Source organism: Aulonocara stuartgranti (genome assembly GCF_965226115.1).
Source record: "Aulonocara stuartgranti genome assembly, chromosome: 23".
In the NCBI taxonomy this organism is placed as follows: Eukaryota; Metazoa; Chordata; class Actinopteri; order Cichliformes; family Cichlidae; genus Aulonocara; species Aulonocara stuartgranti.
In genome coordinates, this window is record NC_138958.1 from 2,628,141 (window position 1) to 2,651,358 (window position 23,218).

The 23,218-nt window shown below is 42.0% G+C and overlaps 2 protein-coding genes across 3 annotated transcripts; one reads left to right on the top strand and one right to left on the bottom strand.

Moving 5' to 3' along the window:
* The first annotated feature begins 1,143 nt into the window (after positions 1-1,143).
* On the top strand, positions 1,144-6,653 carry dio1 (iodothyronine deiodinase 1). Its single transcript, XM_082523691.1, has 4 exons — positions 1,144-1,707; positions 1,782-1,925; positions 2,142-2,341; positions 2,725-6,653. The coding sequence occupies exons 1-4, from the start codon at positions 1,371-1,373 to the stop codon at positions 2,788-2,790; spliced, it is 747 nt and encodes a 248-aa protein (XP_082379817.1). The 5' UTR covers positions 1,144-1,370; the 3' UTR covers positions 2,791-6,653.
* Positions 6,654-7,391: 738 nt separating this feature from the next.
* On the bottom strand, positions 7,392-23,052 carry ssbp3b (single stranded DNA binding protein 3b). 2 transcript variants are annotated; one of them, XM_082523688.1, is made up of 18 exons: positions 22,805-23,052; positions 22,009-22,081; positions 21,807-21,868; positions 21,635-21,719; positions 13,414-13,503; positions 12,227-12,301; positions 11,937-11,999; positions 11,792-11,855; positions 11,607-11,680; positions 11,321-11,385; positions 11,179-11,227; positions 10,869-10,904; positions 10,713-10,767; positions 10,563-10,627; positions 8,618-8,696; positions 8,429-8,457; positions 8,239-8,340; positions 7,392-8,097 (listed from the first exon to the last, which is right to left on the bottom strand). In XM_082523688.1, the coding sequence occupies exons 1-18, from the start codon at positions 22,858-22,860 to the stop codon at positions 8,068-8,070; spliced, it is 1,152 nt and encodes a 383-aa protein (XP_082379814.1). In that variant the 5' UTR covers positions 22,861-23,052; the 3' UTR covers positions 7,392-8,067. The 2 variants fall into 2 exon arrangements, with proteins under 2 accessions (XP_082379814.1, XP_082379815.1); XM_082523689.1 differs by lacking the exon at positions 12,227-12,301 and having other exon boundaries at positions 22,805-23,051.
* Between the last annotated feature and the right edge of the window lie 166 nt (positions 23,053-23,218).

The following is a 23,218-nucleotide window of genomic DNA, read 5'->3' on the forward strand; positions in this document are numbered from 1 at the left end:
AAATAATTGCAATGAAATGTTACATGCTGCTCCAATCACAATATTACTACATCCCCTTAGCTAATTATGGAAAAAAAAATATCTTATGAGTAATTTCAGGTTTTTAAAGTCCACGTATGCATGAACCTATGATTTGACATCGTATTGAAAAAGGCAAGTCCAGTTTACTTAATCTGGAAAAATATATTTATTTATATCTATTTTTCTTCCCTTTTTTGACAGTCACCACAGAAAGGCCATCACTTGAAAGGCCTTATGGCCTTTACCAAAGAAGTAACCATAAAAGAGGTTACACACTTGTATCCCACTGTGAACAATTTCCCCTGTGATGTTAAATTACCTGCAGCACTACAATACACTCACACGTGGGAGCTACAAAGCTGAACTGCACTTGGCTAACACGCTTGCTAACAAACCAGTGTTTAAATAAACTGAAAGCAGGCAAAGCTAAGTCAAACTTACATTTATGTGGCCTGAAAAGACGGCGACACCTGTTGCCCTTTAACACCCATGTAGCTAAACAGTGGTCGAGCAAACCGCCAATAACTACCACTGAGCCCTGTGGAAAAACAACCTCATACTCGTTAGCAGTGTTCACGGAGCGGTTGTTTTCACCTTTATCCTTCTCCCACAAATCAGTAGGGTACCCGGTGCTAAAGCTAACTGGTGCTTTGGAAAATACAGGTATGTGAGGCGATTACTAGACGTCATTAGCGATAAATTAAACATTGAGCTGAAAAAAATCATCAGTGTTTCCTGCTACCGGACAGAAACTTTTCAAAGCATCGTTTTGGAGCAAACTTTTGTATTATGAAATGAAATGTTGATTTTATGTCTCGATGACCTACAATTATAATTAAAGTTAATCTTATTATAATAACCAAATATCAGTTTGTCCGTGAACTCCTCTTACGCGCCTACGGTCATGTTGCCAAGCAACCACTTACTAGCAGGACATAAAACAGGACATCGGCTGATTTTAAGACAGTCGTACTCATTTATATCTTCTACTTGTTTGTATAAACGAGAGCTACCAGCCTTTTTTGATTTGGCTTTGATTTGATGTTTCTTCACGGTGGGAAATATTGAAGAAAATTAGCTCCCAACTACGCTATGGGATGTTCAGCAAGATGAAAACGCGGGTATTAATATGTAATCAACAGAAAGCGTATTAAAGCGCAGAATAACAACTGTTACCGTCGTGTAAATGGAAGTTTTTGTTTCTGTTGGTAAAATGAACGATCTTACACGAAAGACCGTGAAGGCAGCAGAGTGGGAGGGAGCCTGACCAACAATTTTAAACGAGCGATCCAAAGAGTTCCGCTGGAGACGCCTTGAAACACGGGACATACCACCGGCAAGCTGCTGCCATGTTTCTGCAAAAAATTCTGCTTTATTTGTCGACAGCATGCATGTTTTGCTACATGTTGGGACTGTTTCTCATGCTGGCGATATTGCAGTTTTTCTCACCAAGCCTTGCGAAGAAGTTCATACTTCGCATGGGTGAAAAGATCACCATGACCCAGAATCCCAGGTTTAACTATGAGGATTGGGGTCTGACATTTATGTCCTTGGCATTTATTAAAACCGCTTCTTTTCACATGTGGCTGTCTCTCGGAGAAGAGGCGTTTGTGGGAGGAGAAGCTCCAGACTCACCTGTGGTCACTATGGACCGCGAGAAAACCAGCATCTCCAAGTATTTAAAAGGTGCGTTAAAGAAACCCAGGCTCATCTGCTGTTATGCAATGCTTCTTTGCGCCAACATTGCCGTTTCTCTGCAGGCAACAGAGCGCTTGTGCTGAGTTTTGGAAGTTGCACCTGACCCCCGTTTATGTACAAACTTGATGAGTTCAAGCAACTCGTCAAGGACTTCAGCGATGTAGCCGACTTTCTTGTGATCTACATCGCAGAGGCTCATTCGACAGGTGAGTACAAGTTGTTTCTTTAAGATCTGAATAATGCTGATGAATGTTTAGCTTGAAACTAAACCCAGGAGATGCAGATCTGTGATTGGCTATTGGACGTTTGTAATCCAGTTATAGCATTCATTATCTCTATGAACACACAAACTACTTATATGCTTTCTGTTTATATTGTTCTGGTGCAATCATGTGAAAACGCACTTTTGGTTTCACTTGCAGATGGTTGGGCCTTTAAGAACAACTATGACATCAACCAGCACCAGAGCCTGGAGGACAGGCTGTCTGCGGCACAGGTCCTGGTTCAGAGTGAACCCCTGTGTCCTGTGGTTGTGGATGAAATGACTGACGTCACCACCATAAAATACGGAGCTCTGCCTGAGAGGCTTTACATTCTGCAGGCTGGGAAAGTGCTCTACAAGGTAAGACAGGTGCAAAAACGGGCAATTTCTTGAATAGTTTCTTTCTGAGCTGCTAATTGATGAGTTGTATTTAGAGAGCAACAAGGCCAAATTCTTTCACTTTCCACTCACTGCTTCTCTCACGCAATTTGAAGTCATACCAGCATTATGGGCGTGAGTGCAATCTGCACTATCTCAACACACGCTATCGCGTGTGGTGCAGGAGTTGAAGAAGCGTAACAAGGGCACATTTTTGGCACTGAACCAGGCTCATGGCAGCCGGACCAGATATGTAGTTTAGATGACAAAAACCTGTTTCTGGTCCTCTCGTTTGAATTAAATTAGTATCTTTATAATAAAGTGTAATTAATTATGCTTTTAACATTTGTTACTATGTTCCTCAGGGAGGGAAAGGGCCTTGGGGCTACAACCCAGCGGAGGTGCGATCCTTCTTGGAGAAGATAAAATAAGAAACTCTGCGCTTATATGAATAAAGGTTTCTTCTTATTAAGGGGTGGGTTTTATCTACATTCTAACCAGTATACATTACTTATATAGGTGGGGGGTTTTACAATCAGGCTCTCATGTTGTCTTAAAAAAAGATATCAGCCTCTGAGCTTGAACTCTCCTCTCAGTGTTAATTAATGACGGCTGCAGATTAAACTTTGGACTCTGGAGCCAGATGCATTCAAACACAGGGAGACAGTCCACTCAGCGGTTGTGATAAAACGGCGCATACAGGAGATGTAATTTGTGTGAGCATGCATGTGTTTTTTGTCCATATTCTCTTTTTGGTTGCGTGGTGGGTTTATTATGGCGCAGGTTTGTCTGCATTGTAACTGTAATTCCACTACATCAGCATGTAGTCCTACTGTCAGTCGTTCACATTAATCACAAAAGGTGTAGAAATGGTGTGTAACCTTTCTGTAGTCTTAAACGACATGTCAGCCTCTGAGCTTGCAACCCCCTCTCTGTGTTTCTTAGTGACGGCTACAGATTAAACCTCTGGTCTCTGGAGCCAGATGCATTGAAACGCAGGGAGACGGCCAACCTCAGTCATGTCATGTTCGTTGTATCACAGACTAGACAGCAGATGTAGTTTGCTTCCATATGTGTTTTGCTTATGTTGCCTGGCTTCTTCAGTTAAACTCCCTGAAGATTTAAGGCACTGAAAGTTTTCCCATTTTCAGTGTCAGTTATCAAGTGCACACTTATGAATTCTCCACAGTTTCAACAGCTGGCTACTATTTACATGACAATGCCAGTCAAAACCTCTTCTAGCTGGAAGTCTTTGAACTACGTAGGTTAATTTATTATTGGACACTTATTGATTTGAATATTCTTGGATGTGAAGTCATCCGGTAGCACCTCAACATAAGAGTACTCACTTTGTCAAAGTCATAAAAACAGACATGCAGCAGCACCGTATGCTAGCCACTTTGTGTTTGTCACTGTGACTCACGCTTGACCCATTAAAAGAGAATATGATTGTTGCAAAGCTCGAATTCTCCATTATTACAAAAAATGCTTTCAGAGTTTTAATACCAACAAAGAGCAGATTTCTCCCACATGAGAATCTGCCTGTTGTTTGCTGTCTTGTCTGGAAATGATAAACCTTCTGCACTGTGTGTGGATTGTAAAGTTCAGATTCCTTAATATCTAACTGTGTTATCTGCACATCAGATGATTTTGGCACCCAGTGTCCATGTTACATAATTTAATCTAATGAGGGTTCTTATCTTGGTGTAGTTGGTGAAAGGGCACAAGATAGCTTTCAAGTATTTTGATAAAATTTTGTATTGGAGAAAAGAATCGGATTTTAATTTCGATCCAAGCATTAATAATTTGTAGTTTGACTTCTTTTAGTTGCCAGAATACTTTGTGTTGTCTCATAAACACTAGTGCTAATGTGAGACTTGTGGCAATAATAAAAGCAAAACTGAAATGAAATAAGGTTTTAGTTATTCATTTTTTTTAAATCCTGTTTTTACAAGTATATGACACAGATATGTTTTGAACAAAGGCTACAGCTTTCATAACATTTCTTGTGTGACTGAAGTTGGAGGGTAGGTTTGGCTGCTGCCCAGTCAGGCCACATCCTGTGGAGGCTAGCCAGCAGCAGCTTAGCCTCATTTCCCATTGTTAGACAGGAACCACAACACTGTAGGATCCTCCCAACGATGAACTTTTGTCAGGATTCAGGTCTGAATCATAAAGTTTAACCAAACTATGGATGTGCAGTATGTGTGTCAAAGCCATGGGCATTTGCAAAGCATTGTGTGTATTGAAGCCCACTAGAGGGCAACATAAAGACATGGAGGGGAAAAACCGATCATGCTCAAGTGAGTCTTATATTAAGATAACAGATGCATCATTCAAGGAAAGTGAAGGACATTTAATAGAATAAAAACGTTTCATCAAGCGTTTGTAGATTCCAAGTGCTGCTCTTCTGGCCTTTACTTGTCTTAAAATTCTTAAGCTGCAAGTAAAAACATTTACAAGATGGAAGTGCAACAAAAATGAGTCACCATGTGATTGTAACAGCAGTTTGATGTCAAAAGCAAAGTGTGCTTGTCCTCAGAGTTTAGGGGAAAGCTGTGCTTGGCAACTCCCGGAGCTTTCAGTGGCTCCGACTGCCTCCTCCAGCAGGTGGCAATAAATAGATCCCGGCTAAAATAAACACAGACGTCTAAAACGAAACTATAAAGACCCTTTGGAGCCACTCACCATTACGCCGTGAAACGAAGCTTGACGATCTCCCAGCAAAGGGTAAGTTGTGGGTTGAAAACTGTTGAAGGTAAATTGTTATATGGTGGTAAATGGCGTGAAGGTGGCTGTTTGCAGCTTAAATTTACTCTTACTCTACTGACAGTCACGAATTAATCCAAAGGATAAACATTCATGATGCGACGTAAAGCTACTGACATAACTTTAGAAATCACCCTATAATCTTTAAGGTTACATCGTCCAAATAACTCAGTGCATCTTTGAGGCCTCCACAATCTCAGCTGCTCTTCAAGTGTTTCTTTGGCTGTGATTGTTTTCTGCAGAGTAAAGATTTTTTGTCATACAGTGTAGACTGACGGCAATCCCCACTGCGAACCACAGTTACACAGTTCAAAGAAAATGTAAAATATTTCCTACATGCACCTTTTAAACTGTTATTTCTGCTACATGGAACAAACTGTAACAGAACTGAGCTGGTGACTGTCCCAAACCCACTGATGTCAACAGCTGAAACGATTTGTCCCTCATCTTTCATGCACAGCCGTTGAGCCAGAGCTGCAGTTTCCTTTGAGTCAAAGGCTCCCTCTGGACTTCCTCTTGTTGTTCTGGTACCTGTTGACTACAGCACCCTCTAGCTTTAGTGAAAGCACCGATTAGCGAAGCCACCACTGGTCTGTGCACTGACTGCAAGCAAGATGTGATGACAACTCCATTTTAAAGACACAGGACGTTAATCTGTGCTAGTAATCTTGGCATTTTTGATAAATAGAAGGTACACAAGTGGTAACAGCACTTACAGTTCAACACTTTTTGTGGATAACTCATTTTCTAATGTAAGCGTTTATTTGTCCACAGCTTCAGCAGTATCTTCAAACCTGAGTTACTCTAATATTAATGTACGGTGAAAACAAAAACAGCCCACACGGTGAGATAAGTTATTGTAAAATTATATTAACAAGCAATCTTTCCTCAATTTGAAATAAAAAAATATCAGCAAATAAAGGCAACATAGGACAGATGTGTATAATGCATAATGTTCACAGGGAAAAAAATGAAACAAAAATTCTCATCACATTTACAAGACTGCGGCTAAGTTTATAATGATGCCTACTAGAATCAGTTTAGAAAGCTTTGACTAACTGAATAACTGGGGCAATATATGTAGTCAAAGTTTGTATCAAAATATAAAAAAATATGCGGATGGGCAAGAGACGGGCAGGACCAAAGGGACGACCAGTGATACAGGAAGGAAGTGTTAACCAGTATGTGTGAGAGATTAAAATGGGCAACTCATCCATATATCCATCAACCAAATTGGAAGTAACACAGAAGGCTACGACGATGAAGCGCACAGAGTGTTAAGCACAGGCAGGTAAAGAGATATACACCACATCTTAAAGCAGGTGTCCACATAGAGAAGAGCAGCACTAGGTAGTATGTTGTACACAGATTCTCAGCACTCATGCACTCACTTTTTATGCCAAAGTCTGGCTTCCCTTGACAGCACGCGGCAGCAGTCCAGCTGTTTAAACAGCCAAGAGTGGCAGAGTAGCAAACTGTCAACAACAAAGCCCCTTTCAGACATGCAGTCCTTTTCCATTAATCTGACAGCACCCGCGAACGCGTCGGCTTCGCACCCGAACGGGCGCCCCGGTCACTTTTCTGCAAAGATTGCGACGGAAATCTCGAACTAGGTCCGACCTAGCACTTTCAACTTGGCACATGTCTGAATGCATTAACCGATGCACAGGATTATGACTGCCCATATCTCTCGTCCATCTTTGATGTAGAGATTGCCCCAAACAGCAATAAAATATGACGTGACGTTTTATGTCATCGGAAGCTATTTTTCATTTTCAGTAAGGTGAAAACGTCGCTCTCTAATGCAGTGCATATTCCCCATGCAGAAGAGAGAGTCTGTGTTCAAAGGGCAGGGGCAGCTGTGGCAGAACGCACACACTCGCGCACATGCACACACACACACACACACTCACACAGACCCTGATCTTGGTAAAAATGTCACATCGAGTTAAACGTTCAACAGTGTGGCTACACTTCACTAGATGCCTAATGCTCACTGCCACGAATGCGACAATTCTTTTGCACATATGGTGAATATCTCACATACCGTGGCTCTCTTTGCAGCTGTCATGGTTACGTCTGAATAAAGCTGCGAGGAACACTGATGTAAAAGTGACCAAAGCCTAACAGAATGCCATCGCTTTGAGGGACTGATGAAGGCGGCAATATTAAAAATCCCATGTCTGAAAAGGGCTTGAGAGACTGATCAATCTGGATCAATGTGACACTGTAACAATCTGGATCAATGTGACACTGTAACAACACCGCTGCAAAAGGCTGTCACAATAAAAGCCATATTCTTTCACATCGTTTCCATTTTTAAGTCTCTTTAAATAGAAAGGTGGGCATTGGGCAGAGTAATACATTATTCAGAAAGGTGGCCACAGAGTAAAAGACAAATCCTCAGTCCTGTGTCAACCCATTTCTGTGACACCGTATGCATGGCGATAAGTAAAATGACAAGACAGAGACTTTCCAAGCTCACAATGCGTATGCAAACTCTCCAGTGTTTTAAGTGACAAAAGCAGATATTTCCTGCACATCTTGCACCACAAAGCAATCATTAAAAAGTACAAGAGGTAAACTTCCAACCTTTTTCTCTTCGCACTAGGATTAAAGAGGCTGAGAGGACTGAGCGGGGTCAGGAGGTTCTGCAAAGAACATAAAACGTGTCATTTATGCATTTCAGTAGCTGGTTTCTCACACAGGGGTTGTGATAAATGGTGTAATTGTCCTTCATTTTGAGCAAGGAGCAGTAGTTTGCCAGCCATTTAGATTTTTTTGTTTTGTTTTTGTCCCCCAATCAGCATTCTGGCGTTAGTGTGGAACCAAAATGGCGCCTGTCCCTGATTTGGTGCTGATGTGTTTGGCCATGTCCTACAGTGACTTTAGATCCTCGGAATGATGGCAAATCGGGTCGGGTGAAGAGGGGGAGGGGGTCACACACTCATCGTCATGGTTGGAGAGTACTATGGAAACACACACGCAAGAAAAGGAAGCTTTAAAACACATCCATGTGTTACTATAGTTTACACCTTGCTTTATGTCCTAGCTTGTGTCTCCGGCTTCATCACGGTGGCGCTACAGCTACAAACACTCTGACAACTTACGTTCTCGCTCTGAAAGGAGTGGAGGAAGTTTCCACTCAGCTCCCCGTCATCCCTCGGGGTCCCGGGAGGATTGCTAATGCCACTTAAATTGTTTGGGGAATTCTAGTAACGAAGAGGACGAAGTTACCAGTTTAGTTTATCTGGGTTGAAAAGATAAGCAACATGGCTGCATTGGGGTTGTTTTTTTTACCTTGTTCATTCCATCCATATCACCAGAACCTGAAAATTAAACCATGTGTGAAATAATTAAAACAATGTTCATGAGCCCATTTTATACAGTGAGTGCAGATAAATACATGTGCTGTCTTTAACAGGTGGGGATGCAATCCAAACACTTCACTGCTGTGCTGGTTTAATGCACTGTGGTGAGTAGTGTTACCTAGTGATCCATTCATGTGGTGTGGTTCCATCCCAGCCATGGCTCCCAGGGGTCCATCAGAGCCTGGGCCCATAGGGAACTAGGGGAAGGAGGGGGGGGTAGTGGCATGAACACTTATCACAGCTCCGTAGCGGAGTTGCCGTACGATTAGTTAACTACCAAAATTGAAACTACCAAACTTAAAGTAAAGTGAATAAAAGTGCAAGCTGCCTGAAACCCAATTACTAAAGATTATAACAGTGCATTTATTTATTTATGCCATTATAAGATCAGCCTCACGTTCTGCTTGAAGTCTTTGTCTGATTCTTTCATTACCACGAGTGTAGGTGAAACAGTAGCCTCCAATATCACATATCACAGTATAACAAGTGCTTTGCGTCTCTGCTGTGTATTCTTTGGTAAACAGTGACAGCGTGCTCTAGAAAGACCAGAATTACTAGTGTTTTACGTTAAGCGTGATGTCATGCAATAGGAAGTGGCATTTCCCACACAAACCCACACATTCAATGAGTCAATCTGAGGCTGTAAAAAGATACTTCTGGTGTCTTCTGTGGTAGTTTTACTCCCTTCATCAGCAGCATGAAGCAAAGTCATTATAGTTAACTTTAACTAAATTAATGAAACATTGTAGCTTTCTTTGTAACTAATTGGGAAAATGTATTAACACAACCTTCCTAATGACTCTTTGGAGCGTGTTTATTGAGAGTTCCGGTGGTTTCTACATGGCTATGATTTAAGTGCCTTCATATAGTGTTGCATATTTGTCGTTGTGCTGCCTTATCCTTAATTTCTCTTTAAAATTTCCCATGGAAAACACCCACCTTATCTGACTATAATACACAAACCTCTGGCTGTGTGTGCGCTTGTTTCTTTGTCCTCAAACTCCTCTCAGACCACCAGGGGTTGAGCAATCCAACATCTTAGGCCCCTTGAAGGGTCTCATCTATATCAGATATCGTGACGTCTTTGTGTTTCCTCACAGCTACCTAGTAACGTGCTAAAAAGCGCCCATTTTAGGATTTATGCATCTATAATGCCTTGTAAAAACATCATATCAGTTTGTATTTAACAATAACATCTAATCCCCCCCCCAAAAAAAAAGCATGGATAAAAAAAAATTTAAAAAAAACTATACATGTTTAGCAATCGCCTAGCAACAGAACTACATCTACCACCACGTTTTCTACTTTTCCCAATGAGATTAAGTATATCAGTTTACCAGCACCACACACAGGACAACATTACTGTAGCAAAACTAGTAAAAACTTTGTTGTAACTTTGCTGTAAAAAATTAAAAACTAACCAGAAAATAAATAATTATAATAACAAAGCTCAGGTTTATGTGTCTACAGGTCTTTCCACCTGCACTCACACAGCCACAAAGGCAGTTTGATGGTGTACAGTTACAACAGGTTCGTACCTTTATCACACGGTTGACACGAGAATAACGTAAAGAATTTATTTGTGTAATGAAAAGAGATAAATTTTCAGTACAGCGGTCCCTCGTTTATCGCGGCAGTCAAAGGCACCCACGGTTGCCTTTGACAGGGCAAAACGTTTCCTCAACATTGTTGTGTTTGTTGGGGAGAAAACGCACAAACATACAGCGCAGCACTTCACAGTCGCACTGCTAGCAATCGAAGATTTATGTGAAGTCGACAAGCGAACGCATTCTGTACTGTACAGGAGACGCGGCACGAGATTGGTTGACAATGGTCAAAAAAAAAAAAAAGAAAGAAAAAGAAAGAAAGAAAAAAAACCACGCAAAATTGCACAAAAAAAATAAAATAAAATAAAAAAAATCAAATTAGCGAAACAGCGAGGCCGTGAAACCGCGTTACAGCGAGGGACCACTGTTATGTGTTTTGTCTGTAACATTATGCTAAATATATTATTACTTCTGATGAAATCAGCAGTTCGGTCAAAGAAATAAAACAGAACTCACATTATTCCGGTTGCCAGGTCCAGTGTTGATCATGGTGTATAAATTGTCACCAGAGTTGTTTGAGTCTGACGGGGAAAAGTGTAAACGTACAGTCGTGGATAGCACAAGAAAAGGCTCAAGTTTAGCAGCTTAAGTCAAAGAAGCACTAACCTGCGGGGCTGGGCATGATGGGAGTGCCAGGAGGCCCTCCACCTCCAGATGCCCCCTTTGGAGAATGAAACAAAATAAAAAATGCATTAAATGTTATCCTTCTATGCTGTAATATCTGTAGTGTGTGAGGGTTAAGACATCAGGATGTGTTCTCACCCCGTATGCACCAGGAGAGGGTGATGAGTAAGGCATCTGAAACCAAAGACATAAACATTACAGACCAGAAATGGGAGCACAAACCCTTTCCGTACCCCAAACTGTCATCATTCATCATTTGATCGTCCTAATACCATTATGGCTGTCTGTCCAACTGTCTGTGGAAACCATGATACATAATACTACAATTACATCCCACCCCACAGTAGAACCTTGCAGACCTCTGCAGCTCAGAGAGGAGATCTGGTTGCAAAGAATGAGCATTTCTCTGGGCTTATGTGTGAATTTGTGTGCCTGCATTTCTACTCACAGAGTTGGCATTGTTGGGATTGGGCCATGGCCGACCCGTTCCTGGGCCCCTACATAAGAACGCAAATGGAAATCTTGGTAAAATGTTGCACTTGATTTAAAATACATTTCAGACAATACTTAGAAATAAACAGGAGGCTCACATGTTCACTCCTGGCATGCCAGGACCCATGGTGTTGTGTGGAGGCCTCATCCCACCACCAAAGTTCTGAGAAAACAAACAAAAATCAGCTTCAAATCTGAAACCACAGGGTAAAAATAAAAACTCTTGCAAACCTACTACGGACACATCTGTTAACACTGTCAAAATGCTTTTGGTTTGGATTTGGTTGGCAAAACGAATACCTTCCTATCACAAGAACTAATAGGGTAAAAACCACAGATTCATCAAGGCAGTGATGATTGATTCTGTATGAGTAAGCAGCCTACCTGAGGGCCAGGCCCCATAGGTCCCATTCCTCGAGGGCCACTCATTCTCTGCATTGGCCCCAAGTTAGGATGACCTGAAGAGTAAAGGCATTCAAGATATAAAATAATAATAATTATAAATGAAAATAATTCCACACTAATGCATGATGTGCAGATGCATGTCATTAAAGTGAAATGACACACACCTTGTGGCCGTGTGGGGTCCATGTTGGGCAGCATGGGATGAGGACCTGGTCCTCCGCCGGGTGGCTAGTAGAAAAAACTTGAATATGAAAATTGCAGTTTGAAATTCACACGATTCTGTGGTGGGTGGGTGTGCAGGATCCCTACCTGGCTGGCCATCCGGATGGGTGGACCTCTTGGGCCTCCAGCAAAGCGAGGCGACATGAAAGACTACAACACAAACATACATTTAAATAAAGATTTGACAAACGTCTCTTAAAATGTACACCCATTTCTAGGTTTCATGTTGTGTGAATACTGAAAGCAGCATAAAGCTTTAAGCTGAAACAAATGCCAAAGCATGAAGCATCAGCACTGAGAACCAGCCTTGCCACATGACTGCACATAGCAAAACCGGTGAAAAAGAAAGAGAGAATGAGAGAGAAAGGCAGCGTTACCTGACTGTGAGGTCCCATCATACTGTTAGGGGGAGGAGGCTGAGGGTGAGGAGAGCCCTGGGGACCAGGAGGACCCTGTGGCATCACATAAAACGAAGAGGCAAAGAGGACGATACAGGAGGGACAGTGGGGAGGATGAGACGAGAGAGAAAGAGGGAGCGAGAAACCAAAGTGACAAAAGAGGGACAGACAGAGAAGCAGGGTTACTGCAGGGCAGAGGACAGTCGGAGTGCAAGAACCAAAGTGTGGCGCAAAAAAAATAAAAAACGTACAAAATATAAAACTCTTGTTCATGTACCAAACAGTAAGAGTGTGAGACTGAGCAGAGAAGAACAAGCAAATGACAGCCTTGAGTGACAGAAAGAGAAAGATGGAGAGGATGTACGCTCTTTTGCCTGTCAGTCAAGACATTAAGAAGCGTGCTACATGCAGCATGTTATCACTGCTAATTTTCCTGAATTAACAGCATCAATTAAGCTCTATGCAATTAGCTTTATAAAAACACTAAACACCGGCACTGTGTCACTAATGTTGCTGAACTGACAGAGAGAGGGGTCTAATTGAGCCTCCTCAAATTGCTCCTGGTAGGGAAAGTATGAGTGTATGCATGCACTGATGGATAAACCTCAAAATTTCTATTCTGAGAATAACGCGATCACATAATCACTCGCAGCTTTGTGGCTTCTGCTTTATAATAAATTGCTGGATGTGTTGTGAATAGTTTGGTCTAGTAGAGACAGAGGTTTACAACTTCATGTCACCCGTAACGAGTCGGTTCCACACAGCTGCCTGTGATAAGTTTATCTTCATGAGATATTGATTTACAGAAGGTGCTGCACCTTTCGATTTCTCCATTAGGAGAAAATGGCCTGGCCACACCTTCCTGTTTACAGCACAAGAGGGGTCCAGACAGACAGCACCGCTGTGATGTTTGCTACTAGCTCGCCGAGTACACGGAGCACAACAAAGGGAAAAGCGGCAGTGTGAGACCTACATCTTCACAACACATGAAAAGCTCTACAAGCATCAAAATAATCCCTCCGACCCCCACAGGAAAATAATATTTTAGATTTTTATATGAAACAATAGTTGACATGATATATCAGCTGATATATCAAAAAGAGGGGCTAAAGTCGAGGGACATTCCCAACAGTTGCAGACAATACGAGCGTAGTTTATGGACTGACCTGGAAAAAGGCAGGTGGCATTGGGCCCCCTGGCATGCCATCACCAGGGGGCATCCCTCCCATCACGGGGCTGGGAGCTGCTGCTGCACTCTGCCAAAGAAGAAAACAGGAGAACGAGTCAAGCCGCTGGGTTATGCTTTCAGTCTTTTTTTCTAACAACACCGCCCCACAACAAATCCAAGGAGCAGGAGGAAACTCTCGGCAGACGTCACTTTTTAACAAGGAAAGCTCATGTGAGAAATTGGACAGTGGTTGAATCTGAGCTGATCTCAGCTGTAATGGGTTAATGGCCAAAAATCTTATCCAACTCTGTGAATAAAGTTTCATGCATTTCCTTTTTAAACCTAATTCAACCAACTGTCACCCACCCCCACACCCCTGCCCTCAATAATATATTAATGGGGTCCTTATTGAGGTCTGATCCGTGCTGATTCAGAATCCAGTGGATCAGATAAGCATCAGTGGGATGCAGTGAGTCAGTGGCTCCAAAGTGCTGCTGCACAGCAGGGGCGAGCTGGGCCGATTTCCTGCTCAAACCGCAGCCCTAATTCACTAATGTGCCATTTGCTTCGGTCACACGCTCCTAATTGACTGAGTTTTTCTTCCCTGTAGCTGAAGCAATCTGAGATGGGCTAATGTCTTCAGAGCTGTGGGGTTTAGCTTCCGAAGAACAGACACCAAGTGAGAGAAGAACATTCAGTCATATTTTTTTAATGCGTAGCTCATTCAGTGAAGTGTAGGCAACTAGGCACAGACACTACAAGAACGGATGCATCAGCATCCACACTCACATATAGCTCTCGATGCCCAGAGCCTTACAGACATCGCTGGTCAATATCCAACACGCTCCCTTTTATCGACTGCACCTTCCCTAATTATATCTGCTCAGGCTGCCACTGCAGGGCCACTGTGAAATACCTCAGCAGGGAGAGAAGTGAAGCCACAGTGAAAAGTCACATCTCATCAGGCTCCTTCACCGCCAGGACGCAGGCAGCATAAATTCCACTTCTCTACTGAGCGGCGTGGAAAACTCAGCATGGTGCGAGACTGAGAAATCGTCAAGCATTCATAGAATCTGGGGTTCCCTTAGATGGTCTGCTGCATCATAAAGGCAAGCACAAATTAGTGAAGATATCAGTTGCTCTTCAGTTTACTGATATGCTTCCTCCCCCGTCTTGAGCAGTAACTCACTACTCGGCCCACTCAATTAGACGGGTTTCCTGTCAGAGTTTGAATAGAAAACCGAAGGCCAGTATTAAAAATAATACTGTGAGAAATCACTGAATAATATAAATTTACAAATGTACAAATAACTTCTAAGAATTAGAGCTAACCTAACTGCTAAAGCCTTTCATGGGAACTAGGTAACAATTATTAAAAATATCCGAACATTAAATATACACAAGTACCATATTAAATGATACGATGCTGAGAGACGGTAAACATCCATACTGAGGATGTTCAACATAAGCACTAATATACTCTACGTGGTAAAAGCCAGAGAAACCAACGAAAACCAATAAAAACTCACGACTCTACATTCAAACAAGTTGGAGCAGTAAGGCTGGTTTTAATTTTCACCCCCCGTGTCGACAGTAGAGGCTTTCACTTCAGTAAATCTTCATCGTCTCTGGTCATTTACGCTCACAGAGGCAACGCTTTGTGTGAGCCCGTGTCCACAGTAAAACCTTAAAAACACAGCATTTTAACAGTGCTGTGAAGGAAGGTGTGGCACTTTCCTTTATCCAGGATCAAAACAGTAAAATGAATCCATGTTAATTTAATTTGGCAGATCATATTTTTCACAATGCACAGATCGACTCCTGCACCAGAGCTTTTGGTAAGACTTGCGGGTTGATCAGTGATGCCGTGCTGTAGCTTATGAATCTGCACATATATCAGTTCTGTGGGGTTCTTATCTCTGTTTTGCATGTGGAAACATCCATGATTCTGATCATATAGAGTAATCTAATCTATACAGAGTTGTGCACAATCCTCACAAATGCAACTCTGCTGATGCTGTTTTGCATTAATCTATTTTTCATTCTAAACAAAGGTGAGCAGTTTAGAGTACTAAACAGATGCACTTTGGCTTTAATCAAACACATTTGCATTATATACTACATTACATATATTTCATGTTAAATTCTCTGGGCATGCCTTTCTATCAAAGCAAAATTAGAAAAAGGACTTTCACCTTCTTTAGTGGGAAGGACATGTTACAAGCAGAAAATATAACTGAATCATCACATACATGAACACAACCCGTTTTGCAAGATTTAAACTGCCCAGGCAAGTCATCCACATGCAAATTAAACGAGGAGGATGTCAGGATCCTGCCTGACACATTTACTGACGTGGAAGAGTCACCAAGAAATAGTCAAACTTACACAGCCTCATAAACAAACAAACCAAAAACCCTTCAAATTTAGCAGCATTGGGTTCATCCTGACCAAAGGATACTTGCAAAACACAGACCAGGTGACTAACTGTAAGAAAAATAAACAATGAGTAGCCTGTCAAAGCAAATGCAGACCCACTTCCACACAGGTGTACTGCCAAGTACAATTAAGAAATCAGGATCCAGTCATGCACTGCGGCATGTACAAAAATGCTGAGCAGGCCAGTTGCTTCCGATTTTGCATTAAGATAGCGAGAGCTATGACTCTGAAAGAGGGCTCACTATGGAAGCATGTGTGACTGGAGCTTCAGTCTCCTGCTCAAGTGTCTGGTGTGTTAGTCGTTGTAGTACGGTACGGTAAGATCTAAATTCTGGTCAATGAGAAAGACACTGAAGATTATTGTTTGATACCACATATTTGATAGCTGTGATGTCCTTGTATTAGTGCAATATGGAAGGAAACAGGGCTGTTTCTTCCTCGGGTGACTGACCTGGATGTTATAGTTCAGCATCTGTGAATATGCCATAGTCCGCTTGGATCCAACGGGTGTAAATCTTACCAACAGCTGGTGAGCTCGAGGCTCAGTGCGCTGCCCACAACAGCATAACATTATAATCTCTGCCTGAGAACGTCAATAACAGTGATCAGGCTGTGTCAGCAAAAACTCTTCATTGACAATTACATACACAGAGTTATTATAGCAGGCTCGCAGTGCATAATCCCCACATTTCAAAGATCAATGCATATTTGACAGCTTAGTGATGTAAAAATGATAACCACTGATCTACAAAAATGCACACACGAAAAAATAAGTGAGAAACGCATCACCCAACAGATGAGGTTTGAATACATACAGGTTTGAACCCTTGACCCCAAAGTGAAGGGATCCAGTGACTCTGTTAGATTGTGAGCATTAGTTTGTCCGCTTAGAATTAAGGGTCACTAGAAATCAATAAAAGCTTCCAATGAAAGGTTTCTGTCCTGATGTGAGGGTGGATTTCTTTCATGTGGGGTCAAATAAATGTTTTAATGAATGAAAAATAATCTGAATCATAATATTCAGCCTTCGCAGTCATTAGATATTAAACCACTTTAATGCCTTCTTGTAGATAAATTTGGGCTGCAACACCATCATCCCCATTAAAAGCCAAATGAGGGAAACAGGACAGAGTAATCCCCTCCAATTCAGTGTCCAGACTCAATTTCCATGACGCTGTTCTAGCAGCATGTGGTGGCCCAACACCTTACTCAGATGTTTTATATGAAGTCTTCCTTTAGTTTGCCACCCATCCCCACACAGTCTTTGTTATCACTATTACCATTTTTACTGTTTTATATGCTTGCTGCTTTAAGGTTTATGACAGGAAGTTAACAGCACTGTGATCAGTCAGGGACAACACCACGGACTTAGAAGCCAGTGAAAGAAGTTGCAAGAAAAGAAAAGGAGCGATTGTTGTTTAGCATATATTTGATTAAGGCTTGAGTTGATATCTGGCTAAGGCTTTGTTAAGACAAAAGCTTTCCCTGGTTCTCCCCCAAAACAGGCTTAAAAAAAATACTCTAAAATGAAAAAAGGAAATTTAAAAACAAAAAACAGGCAAATGTGATGACGTATCACTAGTTTACCTGTTCATTATTTTATATTATCCCCGTATGCTCAATGATCAAGGTTAACTCCTGAGTGTCTTTCTGGTTTCTCTCTTGAGCAACCACTCGATTAGAGCAGGTGTGCAGCCCAATAATAATCTAATGTAACGATAAATTATTGCAGTGAAGCTGAGCAGATACCCAAAGCCTTTCTGCCTTCGAGTTATTTTTGGGCCAATTTTCATATACACATAAGAATCCTTTATGACATCCTGGCTTTTCTATCACATTAGATTTAATTTAATTTATTTTTATTTAATTTGTTTTGTAATTGTCAAAAAAGTGTCTCACAAAATTTAGTGCAAGTTTTCTCAGTTTTCTAAAGCATTGCCTGTGTTAGCGAGCAAACCTCGGAGGTGACACTGCAAAACAGACGCGAGGCCAAATCTAAATGGTGCTTTGATATGTTGATGTGCAATTATGTCCACGTGGGAAAGTGAACTTTTTTTTTTTTTTTTAAACTGAATTTTGTAACTGTGGTCACAATACTAATAATCATTGATGCTGTAATACTGCTTGGAGGACTTCAACAGGACACAAAAAATTCTACCCTTCACCAAAAGTAGCAGACGTTAATCTTCAGACAAAGCCTCACAAAATTGATCAGACGCATTACTGATTTTCAAAACTGTAACAACTGAGAACAATCACCAGCAAAGGCACAAAACAGGAAGTGAGGGGCCTCAGCAACCATCACATATATTGAATCCAAATCTAATGTATGGACTCGACACTAATAGGTTATCCAAAGGAGGAAAAAAATTGTCTGAGCTGACTTTTAGTTTTGTTTGTTTGGTTTTATTTGCACCCTACTGACGGAACTGTAGGTAAAACTGTTATTCGTAGTTTTAACTTTGTTTTCATTGTAACTTCCTGAAATGCAAAGTAATGTCATAAAGACTCATCGTTTTTTATTAATTTACTTACATCTAAAATGTGTATGTGTGCTCCGGTAAAGTTGTTCATTGGTTCTAAGTTCAAATAGCATAAACAGCTCTTGATATTACAAGCTGTAATTTTACATTTGTTAAAGAAAACAACGATATAAGGATTTAGCTTTGCTTTATGATTTCTAGCCATTTAGCACATCAGCCAAAACAGCCCCACAGTTAACCTAACAATTAAAATATAACCATTAATTTCTTTTCCTTGAGTTTCTTTGTCCTACCGTGTGTGTGTGTGTGTGTGTGTGTGTAAGAGGGGATTGTATTTTTTTTGTTACATTAAAAAACTGAAAGCAGCTGTCACTGTGTTTATCACAGAAAAGGGCTAAGCTACATTTATGGCTTGTTAAGTGGTTTGTGTTCATACAATCCCTGTCTGGCCCCTCCAAAGCGAAACTGGCGTTTGTTTTGATCCTCTACCCTTAAGTAGCCCATTCCTGGAATGAGGCCTGCAAAGAAATAATGAAGTAAAACAAAGCTGTATTTAAGGTATTGACCGCAAAGTCATAAAAAGACGTCAACAATCTACATCCCTGTAGAAGAACAGACACTGTTTGCCAGACTGAAAAGCTACGTGCATGGTGAGTTCCCAGGCATGTTATGTTAGATCTTTATCATGTAGCTCTAAAGCCACAGCTGTGCTTGTTGGACTGTTCCAAGGAGTCCAGTGCTGCGTTTGGTCTAAATAAGCTACGTCTCCCCAACGACTCTCTGGTACCGGAAAAGGGCAGATGTCTCAGTCCTGCCCCGGGCTACGAGGCTCTTGTCTGGGCCCTTTCTTACAACTTCCCAGGGGATTTTTCCTTTAAGACAGACAGACGACCACCCCCCACCCATCATGATTCAGCACGTGTGAATGTGTGTACTTTAAGGCAAACAAGTAATTCCAGCCAAGCAAATTCTCTTTGAATGCTTGAATCACTGAAGGAGGTTACAAAAGGCCAGAGTGGCGGCGGATGTGCTTGTGCTCCCTTTACAAAAACAAAGACGAGGGAGGGGGGTGGGGACAAGGGAAGAGAAACAAGTAAAGAGGAGGGTGAGGATAACCAAGAGCTTGACTGGGGTAATTTTTAAAATATAATAAATCAAAAAAAGAAAGAAAAGAAATGAAGCTTTTTAAAGTGGATAAGAGAGAAATGATGTAGGCGTTTGAGCCGCAGCACAGACCACCCAACTGCCGGCTCATGAGCTAGCATGCTCCTAACAGCCTCACTTCTTCCACTGGAACCGATTCTCAAAAGAAACCAGTCCCTATGTTTAGCTTGTAAATGTTTAACCATCAATCAACATCATAAAACCCACTCTGGATCCTGACTGGATGCTCTCTTTCCCTCGCAGGTCCCCTCCACTTTACATCTCCCTCCAGTCTTCCTCCCCAGCCCCCTCCTCTTTTATTCCCTCAGCTCCTCTGCGGTGGTGGATGCTGGGCATATGCCACACTGCCACTCCCCTTTTTCTTTTTCCAATATGCCCCTCAGCTCCATGACAGCCATCAATCAGCCGCTGACGCCATGGCGACAGGGCCCCTGGGGAGCGTTCGTCAGGCCCAGCATGAATACGCCGGAGCTTTACGAGGGCTGCCGGCTAACAGAACAGCACTCACCTCCCCCACACCTAGACAAAGGCTTGGGTCCAAGGACTAGTACTGTCCACACACACACTTCATTGACCTCCTCAATAAACACAAAGAGAACCAACATCAAACTGAAGGGTAACCACAAGATGTCAGGGAGAACCAACCGTGCAGAAACTCTCAAAGCTCCACGCCACAGCAGCACACTCCCCAGACTGACATTTCACTGTTCCTTCATTTGCTTAATGTTTTCCATTCAAAGGAAATGGCTTCAGTCAAACCAAAAGACACAACTTAACATCCTATTTAGTGTTTTTACTTCCTTTAAAAATGATGTTCCCATTTTCCCAGAGATTAATTCTCTAATTCATGTATGGAAATACAATTTTCCCAAAACAGACTCTCCGATCTTTGACATATTCACAGAAAAGGACAAGCATATTCTACACAAGCAAGCAACCAGAAGCAATCAATTACCATTAAGTAGGCTAGTTGAATTAAGGCTGACTGTCAAACAAAAACGCAGTCTTTCCTTTGTATGAGCTGCAATAATAAGGAATGTGGTTACTGAAAGGGCAGAGCCACGCTGTAGCCTCTCTCTTGGCTCCCAGGTCACCTGCCAGATCAGGAGGCCTGTTACCCTGACAACCCTATCTGCCAAGAACAGGACCAACATCTCAGTTTTAACCCCTTCCTGTCTGGTACACCACTAACCCGCCTACAAACTGGACTGTGCATCAATCATCCTAAGAGGGCTCCTTAACCTCTAATGTCTTTCCTATGCTGATACAGCACAACCTGAAAAGTCTTTCTATTTTATTTACATCAGCAGCACCATTTTAATCTTTGGAGGCAGAAAGAGACGTTGGGAGGCGAACGGCAGAGGCCATAGACATTCAGTTCACAGTTTCTTTTGATCTATGCAAGGTTCTTTTTAATGTTCTTTTTTTGAATGCTGACTCAAAGCAGGAAATGAAATGACAACAGCACCTCAAAACTGCATAATTATCAAGATGCAAAGCACCCATACCATGCAAATATAGAACTGCTATCGTAAGAGAAGCAATGCGCTACCAAACCATACACATGTACCGAGTGACACCTCATAAATTCAGGATGTAAGGCTGCTCCAGCAGTTCTTCTGTTTCAAATCCATTAGGATTATGTCACTGCAGGTAATATGTTTCAACATGTATTGGCGCTACCACACATTCAGGCAGCTGGAGGTCTTTAACAGAAATAGAGCTGTGTGCATGAAATTCTCAGATGCTGTGCAGAACACACCGGAGGTTCTTCGTCTTCACAACTGAGGCAGCGGGGAGCTTGGGCTAAGGGGAGAGCACTTGACAGGTCTGACTCAGGACATGCTGACATCAGCATCATTTTCCCAGAAGCCCATAAAGCTCATGGTTGGGCGCAGCATTCAACACACCAACAGATCATGATAGCTGATCATAAATCAGCAGCAGACACAAAGTGTTTAAAATTGCATTAGATGGTTAAATACAGCTACAAGGTGCTACAGGGAATACATTATGACATAATGAAAAAAGTTATATATAAAGACATCACTTCTCAGCCTCAAGCACAAACTTGTCTTCTCCTGGTGAACAAAAGGCAATATTTGCAACAGTTTCCTTGTAAGCAGTACTCACATAATCATGGAAAGCTTTTGCTTCGCTGGAGTGGTCACATGTCTCTCTCCTCTCTGGTGCAGCACAATACAAGTCCCAGAAAACACTGTGGACAAGAGAGCTCATGAAGCCAAAAACCCCCAACTCACACACAAGTAGACATTTTATTACATTACAAAGAGATGACACTTACCACCACCATGAATGTAGGAATCCAGGGGGTTCACCAAGTGTTATGTTTTTCTCCCATCGGATCTAGGACAGCACAATTTCAATAATTATCTATGGGTGTCAGTTACACTTTAACAATACTGTCCTGGAAGAATAAAAATAAATGTTTAAAAATATAAAGGACGTGTTAATACGGTTAAACTTTTAACCTAAATGCCACATACCTCTGATAAAAAGGTCTGTGCAGACTTCTGTGCCCCTATGTGTAACAAATACTCATACACGTAAAGAGCCAACCTGCAGGGGAGAAAAAAATAATTACAAATTGAGGTCTAATTTAACAAACTTGACCAAGTAGCAAAGCAAAATCACCAAACATCAGGTTGAATCTTCCTGTACGCGAACAATGAGTGATTAGAGTCGGGTAAGGCCCTCTGAACAATGGCTGCCAAATACCAGATGCCAAAAAATTAAATTGGGACTCGTAAGCAAAGCCAAGGCTGGTGAAGACTCTCAACAATCAGGAGGTTAAAAGAAAGTGTGGAGGCAACGGCGTAATTTAACGTCGTGATGCGAAGCATTTAAAGAAAACAACAGCAGCCTGTTGTGTATTAGCTAGGTACAGTATGTTGGTGGCAGTGACGGGGCTGAGGGAAATTAAAACGGAGCCTATCCAGAGAGCGCAACAGAGAAAACAATGTACTGTAGCACGGCGATGTTATTGTTTTACTCTCTCCGCACCGTCGTCCGAATAACCGCAAAAATCTCAAACAACTGCCGATAAAAACACAAGTAAACTACAACCGGAATCGGCTGGAAATGTGTACAAAATCAGCAATAATCTACATGGAGCAGAACACAGCTCAAAGGAGGAATGGCGAGCAGACAAGGCGGTTCATTCAATTGCATTCTCGGTAAGAGGAAATCGCCTCTTGCTAGCCTGTCCAGCAAACAACAGAGAGCAAGAGGGAGCAACTTACGAGGTAAAAAATACACAATAATAAACGCTTCTCGGCTTACTTTTCTCGTGCTTGGCTGTCCGACGGCACCGGGGTCCCTTTGCCTTTGGGAAACATTGTTTTGTTTGGAGGACGCCCGCCTTCTCTTTCTCTTTTTTGCTATTTCATCTGTCAGATCATCGCGGCCGCGACCCTCTCGCACTCCAACCGCACTCCTCCTCAACCCGACGACTCAACCGAGCCTGCTCCGGAGGAGGGGGAGAAAGAGGCGGAGCCACGTCTGACTGACGCTCCCATAGGCCAATAGAAACATAACAATCGCCTTAAGGTCTGCCTTTTCGTGCTTATCGTTTACTGGTTTTAACGTCGGTTCTGCGATAACAAAAGTGCGCGATTTAGCGCACAAATCCACAGTGGAGGCCTCGTTTCGTGACTTTGTTACGCTTACAGTGTAAATAAAGCATTCTGGTAATGA

Bases quoted from the DNA above. Each gene is read 5' to 3' on its own strand.
- ssbp3b (XM_082523688.1), bottom strand. From the start codon at position 22,860: ATGTTTCCCAAAGGCAAAGGGACCCCGGTGCCGTCGGACAGCCAAGCA. The intron at 10,905-11,178 runs GTGAGTAGAAAT...CTTTGGTTTCAG, and splicing joins ATCCCAACAATGCCAACTCT to ATGCCTTACTCATCACCCTC. The intron at 8,697-10,562 runs GTGAGTTCTGTT...TCCTTCCCCTAG, and splicing joins GACCTGGCAACCGGAATAAT to TTCCCTATGGGCCCAGGCTC.